This window comes from Cardiocondyla obscurior, linkage group LG09 (genome assembly GCF_019399895.1).
Source record: "Cardiocondyla obscurior isolate alpha-2009 linkage group LG09, Cobs3.1, whole genome shotgun sequence".
NCBI lineage: Eukaryota > Metazoa > Arthropoda > Insecta > Hymenoptera > Formicidae > Cardiocondyla > Cardiocondyla obscurior.
In genome coordinates, this window is record NC_091872.1 from 2,365,518 (window position 1) to 2,376,014 (window position 10,497).

General features: G+C 38.1%; 3 protein-coding genes across 4 annotated transcripts; 1 reads left to right on the top strand and 2 right to left on the bottom strand.

Annotated features, from left to right (window-relative positions):
• Positions 1–2,814, top strand: LOC139105658 (uncharacterized). The gene is made up of 4 exons (XM_070661881.1): positions 1–1,020; positions 1,124–1,448; positions 2,129–2,334; positions 2,417–2,814. Exons 1-4 carry the CDS (start codon positions 491–493, stop codon positions 2,649–2,651), a joined length of 1,296 nt encoding a protein of 431 aa, XP_070517982.1. The 5' UTR covers positions 1–490; the 3' UTR covers positions 2,652–2,814.
• Positions 1,437–7,818, bottom strand: Mor (SWI/SNF- related protein mor). 2 transcript variants are annotated; one of them, XM_070661838.1, is made up of 11 exons: positions 7,388–7,818; positions 6,712–6,831; positions 6,521–6,634; positions 5,987–6,351; positions 5,636–5,860; positions 5,252–5,544; positions 4,811–5,120; positions 3,904–4,664; positions 3,475–3,791; positions 2,876–3,362; positions 1,437–2,318 (listed from the first exon to the last, which is right to left on the bottom strand). In XM_070661838.1, the coding sequence occupies exons 1-10, from the start codon at positions 7,502–7,504 to the stop codon at positions 2,883–2,885; spliced, it is 3,102 nt and encodes a 1,033-aa protein (XP_070517939.1). In that variant the 5' UTR covers positions 7,505–7,818; the 3' UTR covers positions 1,437–2,318; positions 2,876–2,882. The 2 variants fall into 2 exon arrangements, with proteins under 2 accessions (XP_070517939.1, XP_070517938.1); XM_070661837.1 differs by lacking the exon at positions 7,388–7,818 and adding an exon at positions 6,940–7,278.
• A 322-nt stretch (positions 7,819–8,140) lies between these two features.
• LOC139105664 (mitochondrial S-adenosylmethionine carrier protein) lies at positions 8,141–10,445 on the bottom strand. The gene is made up of 6 exons (XM_070661890.1): positions 10,055–10,445; positions 9,624–9,780; positions 9,127–9,236; positions 8,779–9,019; positions 8,549–8,687; positions 8,141–8,481 (listed from the first exon to the last, which is right to left on the bottom strand). Exons 1-6 carry the CDS (start codon positions 10,118–10,120, stop codon positions 8,373–8,375), a joined length of 822 nt encoding a protein of 273 aa, XP_070517991.1. The 5' UTR covers positions 10,121–10,445; the 3' UTR covers positions 8,141–8,372.
• Between the last annotated feature and the right edge of the window lie 52 nt (positions 10,446–10,497).

A 10,497-nucleotide genomic window follows, 5' to 3' on the forward strand; every position in this document is an offset into this window, starting at 1 on the left:
TATAAATGTGTACAATTTATTTTTAATTCACTAATTAATGGGAAGATTGGTATTGTAGGTACTTCGTTATTTTTTAAAAAGTATATGTATCGTATACTGCCGTACTGTGTATGTGTGTGTGTGTGTAAATGATAATATATCAATAGAAAGAAAGGTATCCATTATTTTATATGCCGCGCTGCGTTTTGAAGAATCAAAGCGGGGAATCTAAACTAAATGAGGCATATGATTGACATGTATCAATGTCCTTGTCTTTTAGAGTTGGGGGGAAGGCGTAAATCATTAATGAATTAAATCGGTAACGGTGGGAGGTAGCAACCCTTCAACTACTCTAGCCGCTCAAATACTCATTTCCTGCGTTACTTGGCACAACTCTCTGATCTACCGTGAAGTATAGGATGTTAAAGGCGGTTTCATCCGAAAAAATCGAGAAGATATCAGCGGGATTGTCATCGTAAGGATTAAAATTTCCGACAAACTTGTCATCGGGATGATGGATAGCAGTGGCGATAGCAGTAACAAACTCACGCTCGATGATGTCCGTGAATTAATTAGCAAAGATGAGCCCAACGTGGATATTGATAGTTTAGAAGAAGAACTAGGATCGGGAAGAGGCGACAACTATACTTCGATGTTGTACCGAATCAGGGCGAAGGGACGCAAGCTGTTGAAAAATGAGGAATACATTAATTACGAGTGTGCTATAATTTACAAGATACTGCCGGAATCGAAAAAACGTCGCGAAGCATTTAAGAGCGAGTTACTGTTCAGGAACGAGGTCGTGTTTTACAAGCACGTGTGGCCCGCGCTAAATAGACTCCAGTTCAATGGAAGAAAAGTATTTAGCGGAGTACCCAAGATATACGCCGCTAAAGGTAATCTTATTGCTATGGAAGATTTGAGAGAAAGAGATTTTAAGATGGCAGATAGACGAAGAGGATTAGAAGTAGAACATTTACAGCAGGTGCTGAAAGCTTTAGCGGGTTTTCACGCACTTAGTTTGACATTAAAAGAATCCAAGTGAGTATACTTTGTCTTCAATTATATATAATTGTAGGAATAATGTTATTCTGTTTCGCTATTTTTTATCTCAATTTTAATGAAAGTAATACTATTTTTTAAGGCCGGAAGAGTTTGCAAATTTAAAAAATCCCGAACATGGTATACAAGAAACACTGTTTCGACGGGATAACGAAGATTGGTACCGTCAATATTATCGCGTGGCCGCGAATAATGCCATCACGATGGTGTCTGAAGCACTTCCTTCACACATGGATTACAGACGACAGGAGATAATGACTAAGTTGCAAGCTTTTTTAAACGAAGACGTATTTTTCAGCACTATGAGAGAACTCGTCTCCATGCAAGGATCTCTTTCCGTTTTTTGTCACGGAGATTGTTGGACTAACAATTTCCTTTTTAAGGATAAACCAAGCTCGGATACAGAGGTGAACCTTTTATTTTGTAGGAAAAGTAAATTAAAAAGGCGCAATACACATTGCATGTCTGGTAATATCTACAATAAAATAGTCGCTGATTAGAAGATGATTACCGTAGAAGAATCATCTTTTCGTTTTTTTTTCTCGTACACCCTTTACGCGAGAAATCACTAACGAAACGAAAAACCACTTTTCTTGCTCATTACACTTTTATTATATAAATTTATAAGATTCTTATACGATTTAAATGTTTTTTCTTCTTTTGCGATCTTATTACAAAGATTCCGGTTTAACGAAAGTGATCACACCTAGACTTCTGTAGTCGGTCGCAAAGATTCTTGCACTACGTATAGTTATATTTAACATACTTCGATACCGTTAACTGCCACCAAAAATCGTGACGTAAAGTTAAATAATATCCGAAAGTTGAAAAAAAAACTCAGAAAAATATATATAATGTACATTTTACACATTCATACTTAACTCTCAATTATTTTCCACTTATGCTGTATAAATGGATTTCAAATAATTATTTTATAAAAAAATTATACATACAGAATATGATGCAAGAATATTTACTCCGTGTATGATCTATAAATCACATTCGAGACTGACATTATTGGCTGGCACGAATGTGAAATGCGTCTCACTGCGAAACCTTCTAGATTTTTAATACTGTGCTTCTGCAGGCCGTTTATCTAGTCGATTTTCAACTGATGCGGGTCGGTTCACTCGCTCTCGATCTTGCGAACTTGCTATACTGCTGCACGAGTGGTGTTATTAGGCGGGCTTACATGACACAGCTTCTCCAGCATTATCATTCCCATCTGATGTCTTCCTTACGCGTTCTCAATCCAGAACAGCCGCCAAAAGATCCATCTAACATGTGGAAATTGTAAGTTTTGCGATACCTAACTATTTTGAATTGCTAAAAGCCGTCAGGCGTTTAGGTTATTATCTACTCTCAATAATTACAGATTAAAGGAAGAGATGCGGAGGTGCGGACGATTTGGATTAGGATTAGCATTGGACATTCTACCGATTAGCACGTGCGCCAGTCACGAAGCACCGAATTTGTACGAAGCGAGTACCACCGAAACTAGCGAGGAGAAATGCCCTAATACTGCAGGAGCACCACCACCCGGCGGCGCCGAATGCGCCCGACTCATGACTGACTTAGTATTAGATTTGATAGATAACGAGGCTTTGTAGATCAAATATTATATTCGATAATATTATATCTAATAATATGTACATGTATATCAAATGTACGTCTTTTATAACTCTTATTATCATTAAACAAGAATAATACAAAATTTGATCTGTAAATTGGAAGCAAGTAATCGTTATCGAATAAAAATGAAAAAACGAGAAGGACTGGAAAAGCGTTAATATTGAATCATATAATATGTAAAGTTAATAAAATTCAAACTCACCGAAAAGTTATGTCTGTTGCGGCGGTGTGTGTGGTGGCGGCTGTTGTTGCGGCTGCGCCTGTGGACTTGGCGGCTGCTGCTGCTGCTGCTGCTGCTGTTGTGCACCAGGTGGTTGCCAAGGTGGATGTTGCTGATTCTGCTGCTGCTGCTGCTGCTGTTGTTGTTGCTGTTCCTGAGCCAATCGTTGATGGGCTTGCTGTCGTGCCCTGAACTCAGCCGCCTTTAACTGTTCAAGATGAAATTGTTGTCGCTCGGTAATTAATTGCTGCCGCTGGTACTCGAGACCTTCGCGTTCACGTTCCATTGTAGTTTCCAATTCTTCAAAATGACGTAATTTAATTTCCAGTTTCTTCATCTGTGTTTCGACTAGTAACGCAACCAATGATTTAATTTTACGTTCCTCTACAGCTGCTAAATGTTTGGCTTTAACAGCTGCAGCTGCTAGCGCAGCCGCAGCTGCGGATTGAAGCTGAGCGTCTCTTACAACCTGCGAAAAAAAATTTCTCTTTTAAATCTATATATATTATTTAATTATATCAATATTTTAATACTCTTTTATAATTTAAATATACAACAGTTCATGTTACTGCGGCGTTTACCTTATCCTTCTTTTCCTTCGCTTCTGCAGCTTCTGGATCAACGGTAGATTTTGTGTCATCTTCGCTCTCTTTCGATTCTTCTTCTTTTTTCGTAACATCTACTTGAGACGGTTCGACTTCCATCGCGTCTTTAGGTTTATCTTGTTCCTCTTTCTTGGCTTCGGGAGTAGGCGCTGTGGAATGAGGAGAACCCACTGTGCCTGCTGGTGCAGATGGAGTCGTTGCCGCAGTAGAAGCTGCTGTATCGTCAGGCGGTTCAGGCGGACCTGTCCCAGCGATACCCGATTGTGCCAGTCCTGCCGCTGGATCAAATTTACCTATAAAAAAATAAAATAAAATAACCCCATTAATTTTTTATGTATTGTTATATATATATTGCTTTAACAGATTATTAATTTCAAATTTATAATATATAATTAAAAAAATTACCGTCTGAATTAGCACTAGCTTGAACATTTCTTAGATGCTGATCCATTAATGCAGCTGGTACTTGATCCTTTATCGCGGCAAATTCTTCCATAGCTGCCTTCGCTGCACTTGCAGCTACTCTAGGATCTACGACCGATGCAAGGAAGGCAACCGTACTCATAACAGGATTACCGGCTTTCGAGAATGGTACTGGTTGATAAGCCAATGGACCTAATCCTTCGGGCCCGCCTTCTTCTAAATATGGATCTTCTATAGGTAAACGTAAGAAATGCAAAATACACTCGTCCTGCGTTCTCGATCCCACGTGTTCGCATACTTTGTTCCAATCGTCTTTATGCAACTCTAGTCCTTCTAATAGCAAAAGAGTTTCTTGCTCTGTCCAGTCGCGAGTAGCACCGGCTGCCTGTTTGTTTTTTAGGACGGCCGGTTTTCTCGAGTACTGGTCAATTTTCAGACCAAAGTTTGCCATCGCGCCTGCCGAAATCTTTTCTTCTGGGCCCAAAGGTCCCGTTACACTCGGCGGCTTCTTCTCTAAGTCTAATAACATCTTAGCAGCGGATGGTTGTGGCGTTTTCGGAGGATTTGGATTGACAGGCGCCAAACCGGACGGCGTGTCCGATAAAACATGAAAGTGCGACGTGGGTGGAGGTCCCATTGGAGTCGGTCTAGATTCTGCATCTACTTGATAGTTAATAAGTCCCCATTGTTCCAAAAATGCATGCACACGCATAATTGCGCATACATCTCCGGCCAAATTTCGCCTGTAAAAATATTTCGAGCATAAGAAACGTCTTTTTATATATATATATATATATATATATTCAATAATTCAATAATAAAAATACAGTTTTACATTCACAATAAATATATTAATTTTTTAAATTTATATATTAATTAATCATATTACCTGCATGCGGTCGATGTAATATATTCAGTTGGATTTAATCGATAAGTGTCGATCATAAAATTCCGATACGCAAGATAAATCTCTGGAGTCTTGGATTTATTTTTACCATTGAAGAATTCCGACAAAGCCCGCTTCTCTATAGTGTGAATCGAATTATAATCAAACCAGGCAGAATAGCTAGGAACAACTATGTGATGCGTTTGCTCTGTGACATTGTCTTCTGGCTCGTCACCTTTGCCACCTTCGCCCCTTTCTTTACTAGTGTCTCTCTCTTCTCTATCTTGGCCACCTTGAGAGCTTCCTTTATCTCCTATGTAAATATCGATAGTTTTTAGTTTAAGTTTTATTAAATTAATATATAATGTGTAAAAATATTTTTAACTATTAATCCGAAATAATAAATTAATTATATAGTTAATTAAATTAGATTTTCTTACACACCTTCCATTTGTTCATCAAGATCGGTCAAATTTCCAGATTTAAGAGGTTGAAGCTCGCTGTCTTGCTTTTTACTGCCAGTAGATGCCAAGGTGGAGTTACCCGTTGTTGAATTACTCTGACCTGTGATAGGTGGATTTGTCGGCGTAGCGACTACTTCGACAATACGGGGTTCTGCGGGCGGATCCTCCATTCCCTGAGTCAGATCTTCCTCTTCCTCGCCACCACGTGATTTTTTCGGAGCTGTTGCTGATGACGCGGAAGATGCACTTTGAATACCCGACGGTGCTCTGCTACTAAAAACGGCAACGTACGAAATCGAAAGTGAGCAAAACTTCATTAAAAACTTTAGAATTTTAAAGATATTATTTGCTATCAAAGCCATACCTCTTGCGTTTCCCGAGCTTTGGAGGTGGGCTGGGCGATCGTTTTCTTTTAGGTTTTTTCGCAGGAGGCGGATGGGATGGCTGTGCCATTAAATCTTCCACAGAAAGCCTGTATTTATGTACTCTTTTTTGACCGTTATCGTCTACTTCATAATCTTCCTCGTTCATCCATTCATTATATTGATCTAAATCTAACGCCCATGTAGCCGATACTTTATACATTGATCTAAAAAAAAATTTTTTAATTACAATAATCAACAGCATATCAATTACTTTCAATTAACTATCAATTTTTTAATAATTTTCATTAATAGCTTAATTTAAACCAAAAAATTATCAAATGGTTAAAAACCTTGAATTTGAATTTGTGTAATTCCCTTCGGGATAGTCCCATGGAAGATCCAGTGTCAACCAAGAATCATAACTGTCTGGAAAGTAGTACCAATGAATTAGAACTGATCGCTCGCGTCTCATACAAGGTCGGGCGTATTCCTCTTCTAGCGGATCTACTGGAGGATAGATAATATGAGTAGCATCTGCCTCATTCTCAACGACAGTCCCTTGATGCTTTCTAACTACATCTTTTACTTTTGTAGCTGTATTCTTGTCAACATCCGGTCTCACAAAAATACTTGGTACAGTCATACATCTATTCTGTACTAAAGCACGTTCCGCCGCCATCAGCATGTCCACTGTACGATCCATGCGAGACCCCGACTGCAATAATAGCGATTTGATAATTAGTAAAAACGTCCGTGTATGATCTTTATATTAAGTATTCCATAATAAACAGAACAGTAAGTAAAACTACACCCAAAAAAGCGTCAATTTATTATAAAATAATGTTTAAAAAAAAAAAAGAGAAGTATAAATATTAAACCATTACTTTTCCACCCGGAAAATCGAAACGCCGCCATCCTTGCTCTTGCTTAAAACGATAAGCAGTAGCTAATATGTGACATACACCACCACCAGGTTTAAAATCCAGGAAGCATTTCATCTGTAAATATGAGATATGTAAATAATTAATGTGATACACTAATATAACTTTATGCAATAATAATATGTTTTACATACTGGAAGCCTAGTCATAGGTGGTTTTGACACATTCTTTCCAAGAGTGTCCTCCTGAAACTGCAAAAGCTGTACCAACAGTGTGGCCAAACTTTTGTTAGTGGGTGGATCCGTTTGTACATACTATAAAAAAAATAATTTTGTAAATTAAAAAACTTACTAACATAATCAATGCCAAAAGTAAATAAAAATTTGCATATAAATATTTTTACTTTATAATTATGATTATACTTTTTTTAGATTGTTAGTTTCCTGTTCATTTTCATGTAAATATGTTACAGCAAAAGAATAAAGTACAATAATATGATAATTGTTGTTACATAATATCTGTTTTATGCTCCTACTGTACATGTACACACACATACACGTGCATAATCGCATATATGCATATAAGCGATAAATAAATAGTTCATAAATTTCACAACGACGCACAGTCATCGGAACGATTCTGTCCGCGTCAGCGACTTGAGGGACAGATTAGCGCCTCAGAAAAACCTTCGTGAAATATTTGTCGCTCGAGATACTGCATTTCCGAAAAAACTCCGGTTGGTGGCGTGAAAAATCGCGATTGGGCATAAAAAGCGTGTGCTACGGAAAAGAGGAAGAGAAGCCGGACGCGGACGCCGTGACGAGCTTACGATGCCGGGTGGTATCCATGTTCGTGCGAGACCGAGCGTACCTTCTTGCAGTTCTTGAGCAGCCACTGCTTAACACCGTCGAGCTGGGTAAGAACTTCCGGTGCCTCGAAGAATTTGGCGTTGGGTCCACCGTCTTTTTTCGGGCCTAGCGACAGCATTTTTCATAGATTCCCGACGACGAAACGTGACGATCCCCGATCATGAAGCAACGCGCCGAGCGCAAACATGACACGCCTCTGAGGTTGGCCGCGGACGCGCTGGGCGCACGTTCATCGCAGCGAAAAGCGACTCCGTGCCGGTGAGCGGCAATTTCGATTAATTGCGCACGGCCCGATTCAGCTATCAACCGCACAACGATTCTACTTCACGTTCGTTTCGCAAATGTAAATTCGAATAAACGTCTAAAAAAAAAATAATGGCTTGACTTGTGAGACGCCGTGTTCGACAAACGCGTCCTAAAATATGGCCGCCATGTGCTGAGCGACAGTCGACAAACGTGAATCGCGAACTTAACCGCTATTGACACTGAGAAAGAAAGAGAGGCTAACGCGTTCCAAACTAATCGAATTTTTCCAACGAGATAACAGCTTAATGCAAGCGCGGATTGACCAATCACGATTGAGAATTACTCAAAGCGAAAGATGGCAATTCTAAAACTTACGATTATCATTGGTCAACTTGTTATATTTTTCTGCAACTTTGTTGTTCACTTTCGTTAATATAAATCATTCTCTCTTAAATTAATTTTATTAACATATATGTATGATTATTAATAGTAATTAATTTCCATAAGGTATTGCTAAGTAAAGTTTACGACACACGATACGATTTTTCATGCTGAATCACATACGAACGTATCCTGATTGGTTCAAACGATCGAATCACTGATCGTAAGTAAATGAAAATACGTCTCGCATGCAATCGTATGAAATCGTATCGTGTGCCGTAGGCTTAAAATTTAATTATTTAAATATTTTTATAAATAATTAACTTAATACTTTAAATTTTTCATAACGTGTTCGGCAACTAGGAAAAATAAGATATACAAAATTCTTTAGCTTGTTCGTAAACGCCAAAAAAGATAAACCCGCCAATGGTAAAACCAATTACTCTCGGGAAAAAACCAGCAAATAGCCTAAAAATATTATTCTGTTAAAGTACTGAGAATAACGTCACATATAAATACATTATGCAATATTTACCCTTTAACGCCATTATCTTTGTAAACCTCTTTTAGCATTGTTGATATCTTAACTTCTTCTTTCTCCGCTGACGTGCTAGATAGCATAATTCGAGTCTTTGCAACATCTAACGGCGTCGTTATAGCGGCCGATATGGCAACTGAAAAATAAAAAAAATGTCTTAACAATTCTGTTCGTTTTATTCTATTTTATTTCACTTACAAAATATATAAAAATAAATTTTGAATTACCCGATGCAGAACCACAAGCAGCGCCTTCGAGAGGTGTGCATTCCCGATGAACGTGTTGCATCCAATAAAGCTTGAAATACTCCCACAATGGCATTTGGATGACGCCGAACGGCAAATCTCGTAGAACAGTGCTTCCATATCCGCGGTACAATGTTCTTAATCTCAGCCGATGCACATCAGATAAAAGAGCCTGTTTTCTTTGTTTAATTACTTCAACCGGTACTCGAACTAAGCAGGCAGTCTATGCATCAAGTTCAAATTTTAACATATTACAATTATTATCGAGTTATATGCTAATGCAAAAGGTTCAAAACATCAATTATATATCACTAAATCTAATTGACTTACAACTTCAGAAGATGATGCTGCAACCATATGTATAATGGAGTGATACTGCTCTGGTACATATGGTTGTGAATACTGTTTTATTCCCTCATAAGTGATAAAAAATATAGCAGCTGTAACAAATTTAATTTTTGTTAATATTAAAAATTAATTAAAATTCTCCTAACCCTCAAATAGGACATTGAATTACAGTAATATTATTCTCCCCTTCTTGGCAATGTATGTGCCCTCAATGAAAACACACAACTCCACAGTACATGAATTATAGACAATAAAAAAAAATATTTCGATAAAGTTAAAAAATAATGTAATATAATAAAAAAAAAATGTAATTGTTATCATTAATAGTTGTTCCAAAAAAATTCCAAAACATTGCAATAATTTTTTTATGCTATATAGCCTTTCCCCCTTAAATCTTAAGATTTAAACAAAAAAAAAATAAAATAGCAAAGATAATGTGCTGTTTGAGGGTTAATGCAACTATGAATAATTAGGTTTACCTGAGGGAGCTGAACCTAGTACCACAGGACCTACCCCTTTGTATAGCTGTCTGAAACCACCAGATTTGAAAAAACCATGTTGGCTTTGCAGGCGTGTTTTTAGGGTGTCCAGTGGGAAAAGTGTCACGTCACAGATAATTCCTGCAAGAGCACCTGACTGGTGTAAAACAGCGATTATTTTTTAATATAATTATAATACATGAATGTTTTATTATCTTTCAACACATTTATGAAAATGATGTAACCGTTTAAAAATGCCACATACATAGTTGAAAAGTAATGTGATAAGGTTGTACCGCCCAGTTTTCTTACTTTTATTTGCAACTACATAATTTAATAAAAATGCCACAGGTATATCTTGCTGTACAAAATTTAATTTAAAATGAATATGAACACATTTAATGCCGATTGTCGGACGAGACAATACTTACAACAAAGGCCGTGAGCAAGACATCGCTTTTTGAGAGATTCGCAGAGTCCTTTTGTCCGTAAAGCATCTTCTCGTCGCTCTGTGCTTCACTTCGATCTTAGCCAGTGGAAAGAGCGTTCCGAGGAACGTCATCGAACTGATAAAGTGGAAAAGTCGGCCTTTAATCAAAAGACTACCTTGTGCCAGATCTTTCAGGCGTGAAAAAGGGCTTTCGCACGATCATCGATCAGCAATTCATTATCAAGCACCGAGAGAATTTCGTTCGTTTCTCTCGAGATAGATCCGTGTCACTCGTAATAAAGCCGAATGATGCAAGCCGGCGAAGCGAAGAAGGCACGTGGTTTACGTGTTACGTAAATACTCTCCGTCGTCTGCTTCTCGAGGCCGAGCCTAACCCCTGATTCTGTTTTGTTTGAACGACCCGCGGGTGGCGTCGGTGGAAGC

Coding starts and splice junctions, on each gene's coding strand:
- LOC139105658 (XM_070661881.1), top strand. CDS start 491: ATGATGGATAGCAGTGGCGATAGCAGTAACAAACTCACGCTCGATGAT. Junction 1,449..2,128: donor AACCAAGCTCGGATACAGAG/GTGAACCTTTTA, acceptor GTGCTTCTGCAG/GCCGTTTATCTAGTCGATTT. Junction 2,335..2,416: donor CCATCTAACATGTGGAAATT/GTAAGTTTTGCG, acceptor CAATAATTACAG/ATTAAAGGAAGAGATGCGGA.
- Mor (XM_070661837.1), bottom strand. CDS start 7,146: ATGACTGTGCGTCGTTGTGAAATTTATGAACTATTTATTTATCGCTTA. Junction 6,635..6,711: donor CACCTATGACTAGGCTTCCA/GTATGTAAAACA, acceptor TCATATTTACAG/ATGAAATGCTTCCTGGATTT. Junction 5,861..5,986: donor TACACAAATTCAAATTCAAG/GTTTTTAACCAT, acceptor ATTTTTTTTTAG/ATCAATGTATAAAGTATCGG.
- LOC139105664 (XM_070661890.1), bottom strand. CDS start 10,120: ATGCTTTACGGACAAAAGGACTCTGCGAATCTCTCAAAAAGCGATGTC. Junction 9,781..10,054: donor TCTTGCTCACGGCCTTTGTT/GTAAGTATTGTC, acceptor GTTTTACACCAG/TCAGGTGCTCTTGCAGGAAT. Junction 9,237..9,623: donor ACTAGGTTCAGCTCCCTCAG/GTAAACCTAATT, acceptor AATTTGTTACAG/CTGCTATATTTTTTATCACT.